We start from the raw sequence: 22,249 nt of genomic DNA on the forward strand, positions 1-22,249 counted from the left end.
TAAACAGTTGTAAATTTATCTGCTTAATTCAAATGGAGAGGCTCTTTCTGATACCTTCTTGCTTCTTCTCTAGGCTTTGACTAATTGCATTACACAGTTGAATCGGTTAGATTGTGAATCTCAATCTGAGGATAAAAATAAAGGAGGAAGTGGGTCAGACGAATTAGCAAATGGGGAAATGGGAGGTAAGATCATTCTCAGGGAAGTTGGATTCCTTTTTACCTTTAAGTCTTTAAGTCACTGATGCTACTTTTCATTGGTTGAATTCCTGTTTACATGTTAAGAGTTGTAGAGGCATATCCCTGGGTGTGTATATACACACACATACACGCACACACACACTACAGCCCCCCCGCCGCCATGTCCATTGGGTAAAGGTGGGTTGCTTGGGGTTAGCAATGAGCGTGCAAAGAACACTGACTTCTCTTTCCATTCCGCTGAGAATTAGATACGTGTGCCGGGACTGGAGCAGCATCAGTTGTGTCTTACATGCCTAAGTGGTAAACGCTGTAGAGTTAGGGTACAGTAGGAGAAACGGAGGAGCCCTGGTGGTGCAGTGGTTCAGTGCTTGGCTGCTAACCAAGAGGTCGGCGATTCGAACCCGCCAGCCAGTCCGCAGGATAAAGGGGTGGCAGTCTGCTTCCGTAAGGATTTACAGCCTTGGAAACCTCATGGGGCAGTTCTACTCTGTCCTGTAGGGTTGGTATGAATCAGAATTGATTTGATGGCAACATGTTTGAGGAGGAAAAACTTGATTCTCAACTTCATGGAGATGACATTTGATTTTAATGTTTGTCACTTCTAGCTTACCATCTGTTGCTGAGTTTTGAGGTGGTAGAAGCCATAAACCGACTAGCCCCATGAAAGTAGAGGTTGACAGGTAGCAGTGTTCACTGAGGAAGGAACTGTTTATAGACACTTTTCCAAGTTGGCTATTGCTTTCATAGTGAGCGTTTTGAACCACACTTGGTAGCAGATTGAGGAGGAGAACAGAGGAGTGCATCTTTCTGAATAAGACAGTTGCCCAGGTGGAGGCAGACCTGGAAGAGAAGAAAGAGCTTTATCTCATGTATCTCTTCTTGCTTCAGAGTGGCACAGATAACACATATCTCTTCTTGCTTCAGAGTGGCACAGATAACATGTATCTCTCTTGCTTCAGAGTGGCACAGATAACATGTGTCTCTTCTTGCTTCAGAGTGTTCACGGATAGCATGTGTCTCTTCTTGCTTCAGAGTGGCACGGATAGCATGTGTCTCTTCTTGCTTCAGAGTGGCACGGATAACACGTATCTCTTGCTTCAGAGTGGCACGGATAACACGTATCTCTTGCTTCAGAGTGGCATGGATGGCATGTATCTCTTCTTGCTTCAGAGTGGCACGGATGGCATGTATCTTCTTCAGAGTGGCACAGATAACACGTATCTCTTCTTCAGAGTGGCACAGATAACATGTATCTCTTCTTGCTTCAGAGTGGCACGGGTGGCATGTATCTCTTCTTGCTTCAGAGTGGCACGGATAACACGTATCTCTTCTTGCTTCAGAGTGGCACGGGTGGCATGTATCTCTTCTTGCTTCAGAGTGGCACGAATGGCATGTATCTCTTCTTGCTTCAGAGTGGCACGGATGGCATTTTTATTGCACAAACTGAAAATTTACTTTTGGAATCTACGTTGGCAGTCCTCTCAAGTCAGTTAGACTGCTCAGTCCTGTTGGTTAACCTGCTTTTTCTTTGAAAGTTTGAACATAACGAGATAATTGTTTAGTTTTGGGGGGATAAAGAAAATATGGAATTAAAAAGAATGGGGTGGAAAAAGCAATTAAAGCCCTTTGTTTTTTAGGTGACCGGAGTGAGAAGATGAAAAATCAAATTAGACAGATGATGGATGTCTCTCGGGTATAATCTTTTTTATAGAGCACCATAAGTCCCTGTGAGTTCTTACCATGACACACTTTTAAGACTACTTCTCTCTTCTGCAATTTTTAGACAAAAACTGCCATATCAGTAGTTGAAGAGGATCTAAAACTTTTGCAGTTGAAGCTGAGAGCCTCAATGTCCACTAAATGTAACCTGGAAGGTAGGTTGCTTCTTGAGAAGGAATTGCCACGTGTTGGAAATGTTTTTGCATTGGAAAGATAAACAGTGGCTTCCTGCTTTCGTCCTTCTCTCCCCGCTCAGCACCACCCCCCCCCCCACCAAGTTCTCAAGTCCACGTGCACACATGGAGTTCAAATGTTTTACCTTTTACAGACCAAATAAAGAAGTTAGAAGAGGACCGGGATTCACTACAGTCAACCAGAGCTGAACTGGAAGATGAATGCAAAACCCTGAAGCAGAAAGTGGAGATTCTGAATGAACTCTATCAGCAGAAAGAGATGGCTCTGCAAAAGTAAGGTCTTCGTCTCCTTACTGTTGAAAACAACGTTGTATGACTTAATGTGAGCACTGTATAGGACATTTTTATCATTTTTTAGAAAAGGTGATTTACAATTTTTTTCCCATTTATACTTAGTGTAGAATTGTCTTTTTTCCTTTCTACCTCATTTTCTTTAACTTGCATTTTTCTTGCCATTCTAACTAGTTGTCAGAAATGTTTGCCTGTAATTTATTTGATGGGGGGTGGTCTGCAGGCACTAACAGTCACTGATACAGAAGTACTTCTTTTTTAAAGATCCGTACCCTTCCTCTCAGGGGCTCCGGGGGCACAACAGTTAAAAACTTGGCTGTGAAACAAAAGGTTGGCAACTGGAGCTCACTTAGCCACCCTTGGGGAGCTTTACGAGTATGGCCAAGAAGACCCTGCGGAGCGGAGCACAGTTCTACTGTCACATGGTGTCACTGAGTCAGAATTGGCGTGACAGCGCCCAGTGACAGCAGCCACCCTTTCTACGGCTCTGCCATTTAGTGCACTTTCCTTTCTTTGTGATGAGTTACTTCGCTCTGATTTGTCTGCTGTTTGTTCTGGTGGCTGTCAATGTGGCTGTTAAAAGTCCTGAGTGATGTGTATGACGTGTTTCAGTAGAATAAAAAACTAGTGAAGGAATCTTTAGTTATTGAAAGTTTCATAAGTGTTGAAGTTAACACAGTCGAATATTCAGACTAAACGTCACATAATACAGTCATTGCAAGAATGCTGGGAGTCTTTCTGTGTCTGGAATTGTTCGGATATTTTTCGTTACTCTGCTTTTCTCATTTAAGATTGACAGTTACAGGTGGCTTTACTCTTCCTGGAATTTCTTCCGTCTTCCATTTGTGATCGCTTTCATTCTACTTGAATAACAGCATGCATTCTGCTCTTTAGTGACAGACTGGATCAGTTTATCTTTGTATGAAAATGTCTTTATTTTGACTTCGTTTTTAAAGGATCTTTCTGCTAGCTGTAGAATTTTGGCACTTACCTGATTTCAGCATTTTAAAGATAACCAATTGCCTTTTGGTTTTAAAGTGTCTTTGAGGAATCCAATATAATTTTATTTTCTCTTTTTTGAATATCTCACCTACCCTTGCTGCCTTTATTCATTGATCTTTTTGGTTTTTCAGCAGTTTTATTGGGAGGTACCTAGGTGTAGGCTTTGGGGTTTTTCCCGCTTCTCGCTCTCTCATCTTTGTCTTTACATTCTTGTTGCTTGGATCATCACTATCTTCTGAATTTCTGAGTTACTGTCTTCATATAGGGATTCTGCCTTCTCTGCTCTCCCGAAATTCTGGTTAAACACGTTAGACCTTTTTTACTATTTCTCTTATGTCCCCTACATGCTTGCCTGAATTTGCTTCATTTTGGATGTTTTTTCTAACGTATCTTCCAGTGTACTAAAGCTCTTCAGTTGTCAAATCTGCTGGTAAAGTTATTCATTGATTTCTTAATTTTAGTTACGGTATGTTTCAGGCCTGGTGGCATAGTGATTAAGAGCTTGCTGCTAACTACAAGAGCGGCAGTTCAAATCCACCAGCTGCTTCTTGAAAACCCAATGGGGCTGGGTAGAGTTGCTATGAGTCGGAATTGACTTGACGGCAATAGGCTTCGTATTTTTTCTTCTTTTGGTATATGTTTCAGTTACTATGTGTTTGAGTTTTATAATTCTAGTCCGCTCCTGAAATTCATGATCTTGACCTTCTTGAATATATTAAAAAAAAAAAAAAATGGTTATTTTAAAGTCTGTGTGGAGGCGGATGCTACGATGTGGATCCTTTATGGGCCCACTTCTTTTGTCACTGTGATTTCGATCGCAGTGTTGTGTCTCGTTGAGTGCCTGGTCAGTTTTGACTGAGTGCTGAACGCTGTATCTGGTAATTAATTACGGAGGATATTTGAGGCCTAGGATGGTGTAGTCTTTCTACAGAAAAGATTTGAGTTTACTTTTAGCATCACTTTAATCTAGTTACCAATGAAGGTCACCCAAAAATGGCCTAGTCCTTTTAAAGGACACTATCTTGCCCGTTCAGTGCTCCAAGTGTGCAATTCTTTCTAGTCCCAACCTTATAAAAATGGTGCCAACTGTAAAAATGGCAGCATGGAGGAATCTGACCTCCTCTGACTTCACCAGAGGGAGTGAGAGTCAAGATCAACAGCACCAGCTCCTGTCTGGAGGCAAGATGAGAAGGCAGAAAGGGACAGAAGCCGGTTGAATGGACATGGGGAATCCAGGGTGGAAAGGAGGAGCGTGCTGTCACGTTATAGGGAGAGCAACTAGGGTCACATAACAATGTGTGTGTAAATTTTTGTATGAGAAACTAACTTGAACTGTAAACTTAAAGCCGCTTTCCTTAATCAAGATTTCATCAAAACGGATAGTAGGAGTTCCGTATCCAAAGTGTGGAAATGTCCCATGGTTAGTTGTACAGTTAGAAGACATGTTCTAAGAGGCTGTCTTTTTGACTGACTGTCTTTATCATGATACCAGTCTCGGGCTGAGAAACAGTCTTTTCGTGGTAGAAATAATAGAAGCAACTACAGGTGTTTCCACAGTAGACCAAAGAGAAATAAGTATCACCTCTTTATCCTGATAGGCTTAGTTGCATCAGGTTGATCAGTTCTGGCTTTCCACATTGAAATAAAATCAGCGCCCATCGTCTCAAGCACAAGTGACTTGCCCATGGACACAGTGCTATTTATGTTTGTGCGTCTCATGAGTGAGTGAGTAGAGAATTATGAGGGTTTAGCACATGCAAGTGACTTGCCAGCAGGCCCGAGTTTGATTTTTATCCCTAAATGGCGAGTTTGAATTCCTTCTGTGGCCTTGTTTGTACGCCCGTGCACTTAGAGAAGGATGGGAAGTGACATTGGAATAGAGGCACTCAGAGTGTCGGCAGAAAAAAACACTTTCCCTCAATGACTGGTTTTATATCGTTCACTTCTTGCTCATCGTAGGAAGCTGAGTCAAGAAGAATATGAGCGGCAAGAAAAGGAGCAGCGGCTGTCAGCTGCAGATGAAAAAGCACTTCTGGCTGCAGAGGAAGTAAAAACTTACAGGTGAGTTCAGCTTCTAAAGAGGATGGCAGTGGCTAGTGAAACTACCGTTGGCTTTCTTTAAAACCGTTTCTACGTACACAACTGGTCGAAGAACGTGAATACATCCAACTCGCGCAAGAGAAGAAAAGATATTTCAAGTTAACAAATGAAAAGGTGTTAACAAAGATTTGCTTACGCCAATGCTAGCCAGACCATCAGGGAACTTGGCTCATGCACAGAGTTCCGGGTGATTTCGTGTATTGGGATCATTCTTTAGGAAGACCATGTATCGAAAGCTGTAAAAATGATCATGCCATTTGATAGACCCAGTAGTCATAGCTCTGGAAAGTTTTCTGTGGGTATAACTAAAAGAAGAAGAAAACTTTATGAAGGAAGGCTCACATTAGGGTTATTTAAGAACAGACCGAAGACCAGTTAAGGAATTTATAATGCGTCAACTCAGAGTCCTCAGCCGTTAAATAATAAGGGAATTGTCTACTATTGGTTCTGATCATTTGTCCTCTTACTAGAGCCATGTAACATGTTTTCACATGTGCGGATGAAGTCTGTGAAGATACGGTGGTTAGACTAAAGGGAGCCATGGGCAAGTTATTTAAAGTTTTATTCAGTTGGCCTTTAACTCATAAAAACAAGTGTCATTCTTAGGCGGAGAATTGAAGAAATGGAAGATGAGTTACAGAAAACAGAGCGTTCATTTAAAAACCAGGTAAGGATTGTCCTGCCCTGCCACTGCAGAACCCTTGGCTCTGTGATTCAGACGGTTATAACGAATCTCTGCATGTGTCTTCTGGTGTGTGGTCTTTTTCAGATTGCTACTCATGAAAAGAAAGCTCATGATAACTGGGTAAGATTTTTTTTTTTCTTCCTTTTATGCTGTGCACAGTCTACCACAACTGAATTTGGATATTTTTCTTCAATAGCTCAAAGCTCGTGCGGCAGAAAGAGCTATAGCTGAAGAGAAAAGGGAGGCTGCCAACTTAAGACACAAGTACGCAGTTGTAATGCACGTTCTTTTCAGTGCACGTTAGAGTTTTTCATGCTATGCTGTTTGGTATCTAGCAGAGAAATGGATTTTCTATTTCATATTCAAGTCCATTCTTTCTCTATGTTCCAGATTACTGGAAATGACCCAGAAGATGGCAATGCTACAAGAAGAACCTGTGATTATAAAACCAATGCCAGGGAGACCTAACACACAGAACCCTCCACGGAGAGGTAGGGGCACTTTGGACGGGGCAGCGGTCTATTTTCTGGTGTAAAACGTGCATCAGTTGCTTTTTATTTCTGTGTGTAATAATTCTGATGCCTGAGAAATAATACGAGGCACTTACTAATGGGAAAAAGGCTATCTTAAAAAATGGCAACAAGACGGTTTCTTCTCCAGGTCCTCTAAGCCAGAATGGCTCATTTGGCCCATCCCCGGTGAGTGGTGGCGAGTGCTCCCCGCCGCCCGGGGACCCGCCCGTGAGGCCCCTCTCCGCTACTCTCAGTCGCCGAGAAATGCCCAGGAGCGAATTCGGTGAGTATTCATATCTCTCTTTGCAGGAAATTGTTTCAAGAGCTCTCGTCCCTGATATTTAAGAATCCTAATGGAAACAGTATTTTAGGACTTGGGTCTGTCCAGAGTAGAGAAGAAAATCTCCCAGTTGGTCTTGGTGGATAGTCTATGGCAGGATCTGCTGTAGAACAGAAAGCGTTTATTAATACTATTTTCCTAGGGCTTCATTTGGCTTCATTTTGGTTTTTTTTTTGTTGTTGTTGTGAAGTATAAGCCTTTATCTTTAAATTTCTAGGGGTTTCCTTTCCCTAGTATTATAAAAGCCTTAAAACTTTATGCTGTATACATACTTCCCTGTGTCATTACTATAATATTAAATGTTGCGTCTACTTATAATCGTAAATGTTTATATAAAACTTGTTAAGGACGTCAGACTATATGTAGACTGAAAAACACAATCACCCTATGGCCTTGAATCAAGCCTGTAGCTTGCAGTGCAGAACCAGTGTTGATTAACGTGCTGTGGTGATTGCTACTCTTTCAATCCAAGGCAGTTTTTGTTTTAATTCAGGTCTGTGCTTTAAACTGTAAATGATTTTCCCTCAGGTAGGTTGGAAGATTCGTTTTTAATGATGTCTTAACAGGTAGTGTTGAACCCTAACCTCTCCACAATTGCTTTATTTCTTCTGAAAAATACATGCAAGGGCTCTTTCTTTCCCAAGGACCAATGGATGGGCCTCCACCTCGTCCTCGCTGGCCGTCTGAAGCGTCTGGTAAACCCTCTGCCCCTGGTAAGGAGCCTGAGTGTGTTTAGAGAGCCTTGAATTGTGGAGGATCTTTTATTCTCCCTCCCAGAGCCTGTGAGTCGGAATGATCCTGAACCACTTCTCTGGCCTTTAACAGATACAGCAGCTGGCGCAGGTCCCGTGGTGAACAGCAGCCCAGGAAGCTCTTCCCCGAAGGTCGTGGATGAGGGCAAAGTACGTTCTGCAGTCACTGTGAATTGTAATTCAGTATCTCAGGGAACATTCTCCTTTTTCTGCAACACCTCTCCCTGCTTCATCTCTTGTGTGTCCCGTTATATCCGTACTATCTTATTTATTTTTTGAAAAGCAAACTGTTCCCCAGGAGCCCGAAGGCCCCTCAGTTCCCGGCACTACGTCATTGCCTGAGCATCCAGTAGCAGTAAGTACTTAGAGGTTGAGGACTGAACTGAGCTTCTGCTTGGTGTGTCTCTGGAAAGGAGATGAGGAGCATAACGCTAACCCTCGCTGCTTTCAGTTGCATGGCAGTACTGATCTCACTGTTCTCCTTGGCGTGGGAGTGTTGCTGGGTGACTGAAAGCCGGTCGTTTGCTTGTTTTTTCCCTCCTCCCCTGTTTTGTTAGGTGGTTAATCTGCTTAGAACATCTGCTGTAATTAGGGTAACTAAACAGTGTGCAAAGGCATCACCCCAACTTTCTGTTGTGTGCTTCGACGTTGGACTCTCCCAGGCAAAGTAGATTGCCTGATAATAAATTGCATAATTCACCATTATTTTATCTTTGTTTGATGTGCTGTTGCAGAATCCCTCCAGTTGTGCTGGGCAAAATGTATTTTGAATGATTGGAAATTGCCTGTTGAAGCAATTCCAGCAACGGTTGGAATTTAATTATTTGGGATTTCCAATCCATTTTCCCATAGGAAATGGTTGTTAGTCAGTATCTCATACAGTATTACAAGTGAAGGGGAGTCCTGGTGGCACCGTGGTTAAGCACTGAGCTGCTAACCCCGAGGCCGGCAGTTTGAACCCAGCAGCCACTCCGTGGGAGAAGGATGTGGCAGTCTGCTTCTGTAACGACAACAGCCCGTCCTACGGGGTCACTGTGAGTCAGAACCAACCCAACGGCAGCCACTTTGATTTTTGTTTTTTTATTACTAGTGAACGAAGATCGGTACCAGAGCTGTGCCTAACTCGTATATATAACATTGTTTCTCTGGGAAAATCCTTTCCAAGTTCCAGGTCAGGACTCCGAGAACACATATCTCTGAGAGATCTTTTTATCCAAGGGTAACTTCCACAGAGAAGAGACGACCCATTTGTTAGAGGGGCGAAAAGCATGGGCTTAGGGCCAGACCTGGTACTGAATTTCAGCACAGCCTCTTAACGCTGTGTGACTTTCAGGCAATTATCTAATTCTCTGGGCCCCTGTTCCCTCATGTTTCAAATAAGATGGTCATGCTTAGAGATTGAGAAGTAATGTATGAAAGGCCCGCTGAAGATAGTCTGACTAGTAGCTGTGAGTACCTGTGGAGAGAATGGGTTCCCACTCCCCTTCATTCTTTGTATTCTCATGTGGAAATAATGAGCCGTTGCGGGGCTGGAGGAGGGGTTAGCCTAGAAATAGATCAGTGTGTAGGTAAGCGCTGACGTTAGTTGGGACTTGGCTCTCTTAAAATATTCTTTGAGAGTCGTCTTGCTTTTCTTCCGTTTACAGATAACAGGTAATAATGTGAATGGTGACTGTTTACTCTTGTGGCATCTTTTTAACCTCTCTAAGCTGTCAGTGGTGGAATGCTGGTGGCACAGTGGTTAAGCGTTCAGCTGCTAACTCTGAAAGGTTGGCAGTTCAAACCCACCAGCTGCTCCACAGGAGAAAGATGTGGCAATCTGCTTCTTTAAAGATTTACAGCCTTGGAAACCCTGTGGGGCAGTTCTGCTCTGTCCCATAAGGTCGCTGTGAGTCGGAATTGACTCACCGGCAGTGGGTTTGGTTTGCACTTGGTTTAAGCTGTTGGTGGGGTGCAGTTTTGTTGCCCTGATTTTGCTCTCTGTGCACCTGGTGCCGGACAGCTGCTTCACCAGGCTTCAGCCTTTACTGGTGTTGGTGCCTTTGCTTGTCACACTGAAGTATTTCAGAACGTTAATTGCATCGTTTCTGTAGGTTAACATGGCCGCCAAAGGGCCCCCTCCTTTCCCAGGAATGCCCCTCACGAGCTCCCCTGTGGGAGGCCCTCTCCCACCACCCATTCGGTACGGACCGCCTCCTCAGCTCTGCGGGCCTTTTGGGCCTCGGCCGCTCCCTCTGCCATTTGGTATGTTGATCTGAACAGTAGTAATGATTTGTACGAATCTTTTGCCTGTATTCCTTGCTAAAACATATAAAGTTGTTTTTGCAGCTTTATAACTTTAAGTTTCCTAGGACACCTGGGGTGCTGCCTAATCTCCCTGTACCCAGGTGAGCAGCAGGTATCTCAGAGACAAGGGGCTGTTCACAGAAAGCTGGAAGTACCAATTCTCCACATGTCTATTAGACCATCTTTGGCTGTATCCCAGGCTCTGTGAAGGATAGAAAGGTGGATAAGACACATTCTCCTAACTCCAAGAGCTTAAGATGTTCTCTCCACAGATCTTTGTGTTATACAACCTAAAGCTTGTAATCACCCATACTGGAGGCATAAGCAGTGGGGCACAGAGTACAGAAGAGGGAGAAATCAAAAGCTCACAGCTCACCTTGGGAATAAATGGAAAGGGGGGGTGGGTAATTAAAAAGAAGCTAGAATTTTTTTTTTTTAATGAATGTGAATTTAATTAGATGGAGCTAGAAGGCCATTCCCAACAGGGCAAGCAGCTTGATTTGTTGTTGAGAATATACACAGCAAAACATACACTAATTCAGCCGTATAATTGGGTAACGTTAATTACATTCTTTGGGTTGTACAACCCTTCTCACCTTCCTTTTCTGAGTTGTTCTTCCCCATTAACATAAACTTACTGCCCCTTAAGGTTCCTTCCTAATCTTTTGAGTTGCTGTTGTCACTTTGACCCCATATAGTTCTTAGAAGATCTTAATGCTCAAGGCAGATATTCTTTACTAGTAAGCTAAGCTATTGCTTGTTTTCAAGAAGACCCCAGGGGATATTTTTGGTTTAAGGTTTAAAGATGATCTCAGGGCAGTAGTTTTAGGGTTTCATCTACTCTCCATGGCTCCAGGAAGTCTGGAGTCCGTGAGAATTTAAAATTCTGTTCTGCACTTTCCCCCTTTTGATCAGGATTCTTCTACAGAACCTTCGATCAAATTGTTCAGTAAGGGTAGCCAGGTACTGCCCAGCTCTGGTCTCAGGGCCCAGGAAGCAGTTCACGGAGGCAGTTAGCCACACGTTCCATATCCTCGTTCTATTCCCCTCTCCTCTGTTGCTCCAAATAAGAGACGAACTGTTATGCCTTAGATGGTCAACAAGCACCTTGATTATGATGGCATGGTAGGGCTTTGCTGAGCCACTGCATGGATTTTTAATTGATATAGTAGTAAACAATGGAATTTCCTTTATTAAAATTTCTTTGTTGCAGGGAAGGCCGTATTTCATGATGTATTATCTTGGTATGCATATGGTACTTCCAAGTACAAACTGAGCTCTCACGAGATACAGATGGCACAGTTGTGTAGTAGAAAAAAAGAGTCTGGAGCTAGGTAGAGCCATGTTTAAATCCTGCCTCTGATGGTTTGTGGCTGGCTGGACATGGGCATGTAACTTGAACTTGATGAGCCTCAGTTTGCCTCATCTGTAAAGTGGGGATGCTACCACCTGACTTCTAGGGTTGTGAAAAATTAATGCATTAGCACACCAAGAATCGTCTTAATTTAGATATGTTCATGCTTATTTACATGACATAATTTTTCTCTTTCCAGGTCCTGGTTTGCGTCCACCACTAGGCTTAAGAGAATATGCACCAGGCATTCCACCTGGAAAGCGGGACCTGCCTCTTGATCCTCGAGAGTTTTTACCAGGACACACACCTTTTAGACCTTTAGGCCCAAGAGAGTACTTTATTTCTGGTACCCGCTTACCACCCCCACCCCATGGCCCCCAGGATTATCCACCTTCGCCTGCTGCAAGAGACTTACTGCCTCCAGGCTCTAGAGATGAGCCCCCGTCTGCCTCTCAGAGCAGTAGCCAGGACTCTTCACAGGCTTTAAAACAGAGCCCGTAACTCTGACCTCTAACACCTAACCCAAGAGGAAGTGGACTGTGCACTATTGGTTACAGTAAAGAATTCCATTGGCTTCAAAATCCAAAAGTTAATTTTAAAAATGTTTGTTTTTACAACTGAGCTGCCTTGGCAGTGTGTATTTTTGAGCCAAACAATTCAAGAATATAATCCCCCTCCAGTAAAGACCACTTTTTAAGCTAGCACCTCCTTACAACTTTGAAATGTGCAATAAATACCTGTGTTGTAGTTAATGTAGACTATGTAATTGCTAAATGATTTAGGACGTCATGAGAAATACAAACATTTCCTGTGGAAATGCTTTAAGAACGTGTATTTCCATTTATTACCCTATTTTCAACGTACACCAGTTGACGAAAGAGCAATGGTGTTTATAAGCTCGATTTTTTTATAAATACCTGGTCGCAAAGACTGTTACGCAAAAAATGTTTACTAAAGATCACTGAACTTTATGCCCACCCCTTGTTAAAGTCCTTTGTAGTAATAGTTCATAAAAATTTGTTTGTTAATATTTCCCAAGCGTCTGTTGATTCATTGGATTGTTTCCTCATGAGACGTGTGTCACTTTGGAAACATGTAAACCTGGTTCTCAGGACCGAAGATAGACAGTGATTCTGCGGCACCCTGTTGCTCACTGTTACAGAGGGCCAGCCTCAGAGTCACCTGTGCACGCCGCAGACGGTTTCCTCTTCCTTCTACTTCACAGAAGTCAGCAGCCCCGCAGGTATAGCATACGTGACCCTTAGGACCCTGCCTGCCTGGCTGGCTGTGGTTTTGGAGTACGTTTACATTACTAGCAAGAGTTGTTTGACCTGAGGTTCTGTTCCTTTTTACCATTCTTGCATTAAGGTTGTGTAACAGAAAAATGAAAGTGGTGTCATGACCATAAAAATAACGAAATTTCTTTTTTAAAATGTACAGCATCTGTTATCCCATACTGTGCCACTGAGTTTGAAGGAATACAGCAGAAAAGATCAGAAAAGTGCAATACTGCGAGAAAAGAGTGATTCAGGACTGAAAGGCTTGGAACTTGCCTTAGGTCAGCAACCATGGACTGAACTCAACTTTTTAGTTGTTGTGATAGATACTGCTCCAAAATTAATATTCAAATGTTGGTGTTTATATTTAAAAATCAGTAAATCTAAGAGATTGTAGCATAATTAAATCTTATACCCATTACTATCCATGTTTTTAAGACAATGTTCCTAAGAACTATTCACACATTTTACAGTAACTTCATATAGCACATTTTAGTAAGTTTAAGATTTAAATTATAAAACGGTGATATTCTTGTTTACTACTAGACTGTATTCCCCCATCTTCTGCAAGTCTGTAATGTAATGATACTGTGACATAGAGCATGGCTCGTGACTGTCATGATATTTAATCCACTAAGAATACCTTTTACAAAGGAGCAAAAACTTTCATGTGAAACAAAATTGTCTTCTTATACTTAAACCACTGACGCTATGACTTTACGAGAAAGATTAGGACCTTTGAAAGAAGACAACTGTTTCAAAGTTCACAAGGAATAAATTACGTAAGGAGTTCATAAGGACAAGAGGATTCAGTCTACGTGTCCTCCCGTTTAATATCAAGAATAAAGAAAATGAAATCTAAGAGGAAACTCCATAGGTAACAGCACTGGCCATTTTTAACCATGTGAAGTAAGATTAAGTCGGAAGCAACTCTTGAATGTATCAACCTCTTCAGGATATACAAAACAATGCAGAAGTTAATATAATTTCTAGTTTTAAATAGCATTTATATATAGATTACACCAAGTAGGAAGACAGTTAAATAGAAGAAGGAAATTACATCTTTTTTATTCAAAACTCTACTTTTCCTCTACTGCCTTTTTGGGTGTTTATATATCATTACATTTAAAATTCAGTAAAATGTGGCGCAGTTCCAATGTAGCTCATCTGAGCAGTTGCCTCTTGCATATCCACCTGCTGGCAGCCCTTCCGCAGCAGAGCCCAGAGGAAGGCGCCACCGTACAGGCTGCGTGTGAAGGCTCCTCCCTCAGTTCAACCCGACGGATCCATCTCAAAAGCTGAATCTGCTTCAGAAGCCGCCTCCAGCTAACTAACTGTGTCTCTGGGCTCCGCTGCTAAAACCGTCTCATTATGAAGCAGCAGTGTTTCATCCTGAAAGCATTTCTGCTACAGTTGAGGTTATTGTTCAGTGGCCAACTTTTTGCACTGGACAGTAAATATGAATAATTTGTGGGACGTGGAGGACTCCGTCAACTGCTTTAAGACAATCCCTCGTTTTGTCACTTCATTCCAGTCTGAATGAAAGCTAAGCTGGTCACACAATGCTCAATTTAAGCTGCTTGAATACTCAGGAAAGGCATGGGTAGTTCATATAAACCATACTCATGTGAAGGAGAGCAGATGCTTGTTCGTGTAAGTTACTTTGATGCACATGTCTCATGGTTTATGAGAAAAGAAAACGAACAGTCTATCAGTCTTGCTACATTTTAATGGTAGGTTTTTTAAGGGATTATTTCTTAGGTCTCGTCAGCAACATCCAACAGAAGGGACTGAGTACTCCACAGGGAACAGAGTGCTGCCACGCACCTGAGAAACTTAACATGACATGGAGGAAATGGGTTCTTGCCCCTTGAGGAGCTTACAGTCGGGGGATCTGACAACTCGTAAGACTTGAATGAATAAGGAAGTAATTTATTAAGGCAGGTTCTCCATCCCCTAGACCTATTGTGGATGGAATCATTTTAGAATTTGAATTAATCCAATCAAACTGACAGACAAGACTAAATTTGGCTGAGAAGTCTTTCAGGCTCATAGAGTTTTATTACCATCTATCTAGTGAAGAGAACTGACCTAAGAGACAACTGAGATTAAAGACTACATCCCTGGGAGTAGTGAAAGGGCTGAAACGATGTACTGTGGTTACTCAAATTAAAAAGCAAACGTATTGAATGGTATGAGCAGGATTACACTAGTGGAAAACAGGCCAAGTCCTGACACGTATTCCCTTCATGCTGGCATTGTTCATTTAGAACAGAATATTAAAATACGTGGGTTCTACTGCTAACCCACAGAAAGCCCACCACAAATCTCAGAGTTCTGTGTATCAAATATCCACCTTCTGTGTACTATCAAAGTTTCATTTATGCCCTATTAAGTCAAAAATAATGTAAATAGTCAAATTATAATAAGCTAATGACCTGCATATTTTCATATGAATGACTGTCAGTATATCTAAATAGGAAATAAATGGCAGTCCTATCTACCTATATTAAAAAAAAAAAAAAGTATCTTTCCAGATTTGCATACTCATCACTGTAAGAAGAGGTATGCAGGTTTTTAAGGTTTCACAATCAGTTGTCAGAAAAACAGCAGTGATTCCAGCACTATCTCATTAGCGTCTGACTCGATTATTCTTAGCTTCGATGATTTAGAAGACACTACAGACCACCTGTCAGCTACCTCATGGCAGCTGAATACTCATAAAAATGTGTAATTATTATGAGATGATCTGACGTGAAGCCTAGAATCATCAAGAACAGTAACAACATGGTGTACTGCTGATCAACATGACTAAAACTATGCTCACTTTTCAAAAACAACAACCTGGTCACCCGGAAAAATCACTGCTACAGTTTGGGGCACGCTCCCACATGGGATCCCAATCTGGCCAAGGCACACTACTACTAAGCAGGAAAACTAGCATCAGGGTGACCTGAAGCCACCTCTGAGGAGCAGCCTATAAATTTCCTTCTTCGGCAGCATAAGTGGTCCAATTTGTTCCTCGACCCAAAGTTTGAAGTTAACTCGAAAACCAAAAGAGCGTATTGGCGCGGAAGTGAACGGATGTGTAAACCCTACACATTCTTATTGCTGTGTTAAGTCTGGAGAGGGGCATGTCCTACCCGTAAGTGCTGTTCCAGGAAGCAGGGTAGGAATAGTGGTAAATCAGAAAATAGACTATTAATTGCACAAATGATAGAAAAAAGTAAAAAACATGTTTCAGAATCTACAGTAAGCCCATATCCAAAGGAGCCTGACACGTCAGTGGTGTGCTGGACTTGAAGTTCTGTGGTACAGCTGCGCCATGAACCGACTCGCTCTGGCCTACTGGCATGGGCACGGCTTGCTTCCAGCCGGTTGAAGGGTGAATGTGCTACACGGAGCTATGTTGGTTTCTACTGAGTGGTAAGATTCACACAAGTTCCAGGCGATTCATGTCAGGGTCACTCCTTGTGCAAAGTTTGATGTAGATGAAGATAAAGTGGTTTCTTGGTCAATAGCTGCAATTTCTTTCTTTTAAAGTCAGTGGGTTTCTTGTATCTGTAACCACAATAGAAAGACCATTGCTTGAACTACGTTGATGATTGATCTATTCCAGAATTATCTACTAGGTAAGGGGAACTAAGAGGAATGCCATACTAAAAAAAACTAGTCACCATTACATTAATACTAATTCTTTATGTATATCACTTACAGTTCTATTACAATTGGCCCAGGTTTAATTTCATCCATCTCCATGAAAGCAAAGCACTTGGTGCTGGTAAACCTTTTTTTAGGCTTGTAGTGTTTAAATTCAAAGAAGATAGCTGCACCTTAGGAATGTAAAAGGCAAAACAACACACATGAGCCACAGACAGTACCTTTCCAGCGTGTTAATAAATTTTCTTTGAAAACCGGAGGCATATGCACAAGGACAGCTGGCCTAATTTTACAAAGTAACCGTGTCAAACCTAGTTTCTCTGATAATATGACTATAACTTACTGTGGTGCTTAGCCAAAAACCATATCTACACAGGTAGAATCAAACTACCAAAGAATATAAAATCCTAACTACCACAAAAACAATGCAGAAGATACCCGGTAAGTATTAACAGTACCCATGAAACACATGAGGTGTAAGAGGCGTTTAAAGGTCTTCCTATAAAAAATTCATAGGAGCCCTGGAGCTGCAGTGACTAAAGCGCTTGGCTGCTAACCCAAAGGTTGGTGGTTCGAAACTACCAGCCGATCCACAGGAGAAAGATGTGGCAGTCTACTTCTCTAAAGATGTATAGCTTTGGAAACCCTATGGGGTAGTTCTACTCTGACCTACAGAGTTGCTATGAGTCAGAACCCACTTGATGGCAATGGGTTTGGTGTTTTGTATTTTAATTCAAACTTGAATCGTTTCTCCTCCCCTGAAATAAAAACTAGAAAATTCAATATTTTGTGTTTTGGAATTCAAACAATAATATCACCTGCTGCGCTCATTTTTAATAAATTTTTCAGTGTTCAGAGCTCTGTCTCCCCCCGAACCCCCCGTCCCCGAAATTGCATAAGCATAAAGACAGCACTAAGGGAGCCCTCGTGGCATAATGGTTAAATGCTCAGCTGCTAACCAAAAGGTTGATGGTTTGAATCCACCCAGAGACTCTAAGGAAGAAAGACCTGGCAATCTGCTCCTCTAAAAAAAATTGTTGTGTGCTGTAGAGTCGATTCCGACTCAGCCTAGAAATAGAAAACCCTATGGGGCAGTTCTACACAGGGTTGCTGTGAGTTGAAATCCACTCGACAGCACCCAACAACATGGAAGACAAAGGTTTAAGAGCAAGCCTAAAACCCACCCCCACAATGAGCAAGTGTTAATGAAAAATGTAGATAGTGTTATCTTCACAAAGTCCAGTTGGTAAGATTTAAAACAGAGAAATAAATTGCCTCATGAATGTAGCCAAAAACAATTTCTAAAAAGGCCACGGGGACTGGGGGAAGGAAGTCGGGTTTCACTCTTTAACAGTTGCCTATTAATGCTGCCTCAACCAGAGTGGTGCTGTACCTTGGCTTTTAAAAACATCAATGCGCATCTAATACTTGCCTGATGACAAAGCGCACAAGGGACTACAAGGTTAAGCATTTAGAAACGTGTACACAGCCCTGGCACTTGAGTCCAAAGAGAGTGCCTCATTTGTCAAGGGGGAAAAGATGCTCGGGGGACAAGAGGATGGGGCTGAGGTAGAGACGGGCGTATTTAACCATCTACTCCCCACACACATGAAAGCATTACAATCGTTAGGCTACTGGTGACCTCGGTTCCCTAGGTGTGTGACCCTCCCAGATCCACAAAAGGGCAGCTTCTCTTCACCCCCCACAGCAGTAACACAGGCACAGTCTTGGAGATTTTTAAGATGGCAGATAACATTTCTTAGTCTCTTCAGCCAGGGGAACTATCTCCTCCTCCTGACTGCCACTGAGGTCTGAACAAATGTGGAAATAAAGTCCCACCGGAAAGCACTGCTAAGATCCAGATGTGTTACCACCATTTTGAGGAGGTAAAAAAATTTCTTATTAATCATCAGCATCATCAGTGAATAATACCTTCCCTGCGTCTTTGGCACGTATGGCTTTGTGCATATAAGAACAAAATACAAAGTGAGAATAGCCTAGGCATTAACAGAAACACTTGTAAATGGAGAAAAAGTTCATCAGCATCGATACCAGTTAAAACTACAGTACCTATAAGTAATAAATTCAAAGCTGGAGAGAATGAGTAAAGTCAAGCTCTAAATATAGGTCTGCTTTTAGCATATCGTGAATCAAGTCATCAAGAACACAGAGCAATAAAATAGAAACCGTTAGCCCATGAAACACGCCCCCACCCCGCCACATCAGAAACATTTTTCAAAGCAGTGGAGTTAAACAAGCAAAAAAATTATTTTCCTGATGTTTTTATTCAGGAGGCATACTTCATACTGAAAGTCCTTCAACAGTGTTTCTTAAGCACCTACCCAAAAAAAGCCATTGCCATCAAGTCTGACTCATGGTGACTCTAGGGCAGAGTAGAACTGCCCCACAGGCTTTCAAGGAGCAGCTGATGGATTCGAACTGCCGACCTTTTGGTTAGCAGCCGAGCTCCTAACAACTGTGCCACCAGGGCTGCATTAACCACCTACTATCTACAAATTCTTCTGACACCCATAACCCGCTGCCGTTGAGTCGATTCAGACTCATAACGACCCTATAGGTCAGAGTGGAACTTCCCCATAGGGTTTCCAAGGAGCAACTGGTGGATTCCAACTCCTGATCTTTCAGTTAGCAGCTGACGTTTTGGTTAGCAGCCGTAGCTCTTAACCATCACCCCAACAGGGCCCCTCTTCCAACACAGTGACTCTCAAACTTTAGAGTGTATCAGAACCACCTGGCGGGCTTGTTAAAACCAACTGCTGAGCCCAAAGTGTCCGATTCAGCACGAGGGGAAGGACGGAGCCTCTGCACCTACCAGGGTTCCAGGGGATGCTAATGACGCTGCTCTGGCCTGAGAACTAGGGTTCTAACCGAAGCCCTGAAATCTAAGTCTTTCAGTGGTGGGAGAGGGGCAGCGCCAGACTGGAGAATCTGAAATTTTAGAGGCTGAGGCAATCGTTTCAAAAGGCACTTGGACATCTTGTACGAGCTTCCTGCAGCACTGGAACTTTTCAGGAACTGCACCTGAACCTCAGGTGACAAAGGGGTTCTGAAGTCTGCCTTTCAGGACACAGACATTCCCACGTGGCAACAGGCAAGGAGAGCCCTTCATCCTAAGAACTGTTTAACCTGCAAATGTGAAGTCACCTTTTTAAAAATTTGCTTTTATCCTTTCCCATTTTCCTGTCAGCTGACCGTAAGTTATGGTATCCTTCTACGCAAGAAAGTCAACTAGAAAAAAAGCTGGCTCTTCCAACTATTAGAGACTTAGTTACTAAGAGGCCTTAGGGAGCTCCTGCTTCATCTAACTCTTTAGTGTAAGCAAATTTTCATTCTATTTTGTTGTGAAAAGCATTACGTTTTACTATTTAAGAACGTTTTATTATGTAAAGGTGCCACTTATTATTATGTTGCTGTCGATGTTAGCTGCAGTCAAGTCGATTCCGACTCATGGCGACCTCAGGTGTGCAAAGTAGAACTGCCCAATAGGATTTTCAAGACTGTGACCTTTCAGAAGCAGATAACCAGGCCTGTCTTCTGCGGCACCTCAGGGTGGGTTCAAACTACCAACCTTTAAGTTAGTAGTTGAGTGCTTAAACCGTGTGCACGCCCAGGTACTCGTCATTTATTATAAAACTAGATAAATTCATCACTCCTACAGAAAAATGTATTCAATTTATATTTCATTCAACTCAATAAAACACTATGGCACACGCCCTTCTGCCAGTTACCCACTGTGCTCAGGCCGCTAGGCACACACACGTGGGTGAGATGAGGACTCTGCCCGCAGAAGCCAAGGGGTTAAGATTACAAACCTTTGGTTAATTTTTCAACATGCTTCTGCAGCTCAATGTCCACGTTAAAATGAACATATGTATCTTCCTTTCTAGAAGCCACAGGCGTGTCCTGCACAGGAGTTAAATCTATGCCGTTCAGATCTAGAGAGAAAGACAGAAGTTTCCATTCAGGAGCATTTAAATACACACACGCAACATTTTTTAAAAATGCAAAGAACTGCAAAGGGTTTGTCATGGATTGAATTGTGTTCCCCCAAAATATGTGTCAACTTGGTTAGGCCATGATTCCCAGTATTGTGTGGTTGTCCCCCATTTTGTGATTGTAATTTTATGTTACATAGGATTAGTGTGGGATTGTAACACCCTTACTAAGGTCACATCCCTGATCCAAGGTAAAGGGAGTTCCCCTGGGTGTGGCCTGCACCACTTTTTATCCTACAAGAGATAAAACGAAAGGGAAACAAGCAGAGAGTGGGGGACCTCATACTACTAAGAAAGGAGTGCCAGGAGCAGAGCGTGTCCTGTGCTGAGATGCTCCCAGACCAAGGGAGGACAGAAGACAAGGACCTTCCTCCAGAGCCAACAGAGAGAAAAAGCCATCTCCTGGAGCTGACGCCCTGAATTTGGACTTCTAGCCTACTAGACTGTGAGAGAATAAATTTTTCTTTGTTAGTCATCCACTTACGGTATTTCTGTTATAGCAGTATTAGATGACTAAGACAGGGTTGCTTCCTAAAGAGGTCTGGAGAAAGCTGAGAGGGGATTTTCAAGCTAGTAGAAACTCCTATTTGGTATGAGCAGACACAAACCCACCAGCCACTCTGGGAGAAGGGTGTGGCAGTCCGCTTCCATAAACATTAACTTGGAAATCCTATGGGGGCAGATCTCCTTTGCCCTATAGAGTTGCAGTGAGTTGGAATTGACTCGGTGGCCACAGGTTAGACTAAGTCTTTTTTCTTTTAATTGAAGCATGTGTTGTCTTTGCTACTAATGAACCCATGTGTCTGAATTTACTTCTATGAAAAAAGTTCTTTCCATCTGATTTCAGCCCATGTGTTTCTCTGATTTGCCTCAACCTATAAAGTAAACCACTTGGACCAGTTGTACAATTACTTCTGGAAAACTGTAGGACAATGTCACCTTCAATCACTTGGTTACTTTTAAGACTGTTAATTGCCCTACAAATGAAGTGCTGTATGAAACGCGTGGTGAAAAGAACTCAACCATCTTACTTTTCTTCTCAAGTAATTGACTAAAAAAGTTATTTCCAAGGAATAATTGGATTGTCACACTGGACAGGAGAAAATACAAATCCTAATATTAATCCTGTTGAATAACTATGGTAATACAGTTACAGATAAATACTTCATGCGTTTCATGTCTCACAGGGTTACACTCAAGATGTGGGTGTTTGTGACGTGCCCTAATCTCCTGCCTCCACCGATGAACCCTTGAAGGCCTAGTTCCCACCACCTCTGCAGAACCTCCCTCTGCGTGAAACTCTTTAGGACAGGAAGGAAGGCCTGAAGGAGCAGGGCTGGGAAAACAGGAGGACACTGGTTTGTAAAGAAAACCACACATCAGGACATTTTGTTAACCTGCTTCCTGAAGTATGTAGCTTCTGCTGTTAAAGACTGTGTATGTCTAGTGAGCAAAAGCAAAAGGGAGTATAAGTTCTAACCAAGAAAACATTTTTCACAAATCTCTCTGAAATGCTCAGGGAAGGAGTGGTGATCTCTTCCCAGGTATTCTGCCTCATTGTAGAAGTGAATTAAAATGAGCTGTTACAGATAAGACCAAAAAAAAAGTGTCCCAAAAGAGAAGCAACACAATAAAATTCCTGAGAGAAAGCCAATGCAGACGCAGTTACTTACCCTTTACACTAACTGTGATGTAGGGGTCGATGCACTGCCCAGCATCTTTCAGACCAATTTTCTCAATCCTGATTGTGAGTAATGTCATTCCTGGTTCTGACGGCAACCGTGGTAACAAAGTACCTGGCAACAGAGAGACAGCAGTAAGAACCAGCCCCACCAATAATTCCAGAGTAAATACTTCAACA

At 42.5% G+C, this 22,249-nt stretch overlaps 3 protein-coding genes across 8 annotated transcripts in view; 1 reads left to right on the forward strand and 2 right to left on the reverse strand.

The window, feature by feature from the left end:
* MIA3 (MIA SH3 domain ER export factor 3) overlaps positions 1-13,110 on the forward strand; it is a 62,473-nt gene extending 49,363 nt beyond the window's left edge. The window contains exons 15-29 of one of the 5 annotated variants that reach the window (XM_049868000.1): positions 74-185; positions 1,838-1,893; positions 1,984-2,074; positions 2,248-2,386; positions 5,366-5,467; positions 6,113-6,173; positions 6,276-6,311; positions 6,388-6,455; positions 6,582-6,682; positions 6,852-6,986; positions 7,688-7,756; positions 7,869-7,945; positions 8,079-8,150; positions 9,889-10,039; positions 11,635-13,104. In XM_049868000.1, the coding sequence (XP_049723957.1) occupies positions 74-185; positions 1,838-1,893; positions 1,984-2,074; positions 2,248-2,386; positions 5,366-5,467; positions 6,113-6,173; positions 6,276-6,311; positions 6,388-6,455; positions 6,582-6,682; positions 6,852-6,986; positions 7,688-7,756; positions 7,869-7,945; positions 8,079-8,150; positions 9,889-10,039; positions 11,635-11,936 (1,572 nt within the window). In that variant the 3' untranslated portion in view covers positions 11,937-13,104. Of the gene's footprint in view, positions 1-73; positions 186-1,837; positions 1,894-1,983; positions 2,075-2,247; positions 2,387-5,365; positions 5,468-6,112; positions 6,174-6,275; positions 6,312-6,387; positions 6,456-6,581; positions 6,683-6,851; positions 6,987-7,687; positions 7,757-7,868; positions 7,946-8,078; positions 8,151-9,888; positions 10,040-11,634 lie in introns of all 5 variants that reach the window. The other 4 variants (XM_049868001.1, XM_049868003.1, XM_049868002.1 and 1 more) reach the window with 4 other exon arrangements.
* The window catches only part of TLR5 (toll like receptor 5), a 566,717-nt gene that overhangs the window by 58,417 nt on the left and 486,051 nt on the right, over positions 1-22,249 (reverse strand). The window lies entirely within an intron of this gene.
* AIDA (axin interactor, dorsalization associated) overlaps positions 13,195-22,249 on the reverse strand; it is a 41,612-nt gene continuing 32,557 nt past the window's right edge. The window contains exons 8-11 of one of the 2 annotated variants that reach the window (XM_049868039.1): positions 22,062-22,184; positions 20,206-20,328; positions 16,428-16,545; positions 13,195-16,273 (exon numbers count right to left, since the gene is read on the reverse strand). In XM_049868039.1, the coding sequence (XP_049723996.1) occupies positions 16,177-16,273; positions 16,428-16,545; positions 20,206-20,328; positions 22,062-22,184 (461 nt within the window). In that variant the 3' untranslated portion in view covers positions 13,195-16,176. The remainder of the gene's footprint in view (positions 16,274-16,427; positions 16,546-20,205; positions 20,329-22,061; positions 22,185-22,249) is intronic. The other variant, XM_049868038.1, reaches the window with a different exon arrangement.

This window comes from Elephas maximus, chromosome 24 (assembly GCF_024166365.1).
Source record: "Elephas maximus indicus isolate mEleMax1 chromosome 24, mEleMax1 primary haplotype, whole genome shotgun sequence".
NCBI classification, from domain to species: domain Eukaryota; kingdom Metazoa; phylum Chordata; class Mammalia; order Proboscidea; family Elephantidae; genus Elephas; species Elephas maximus.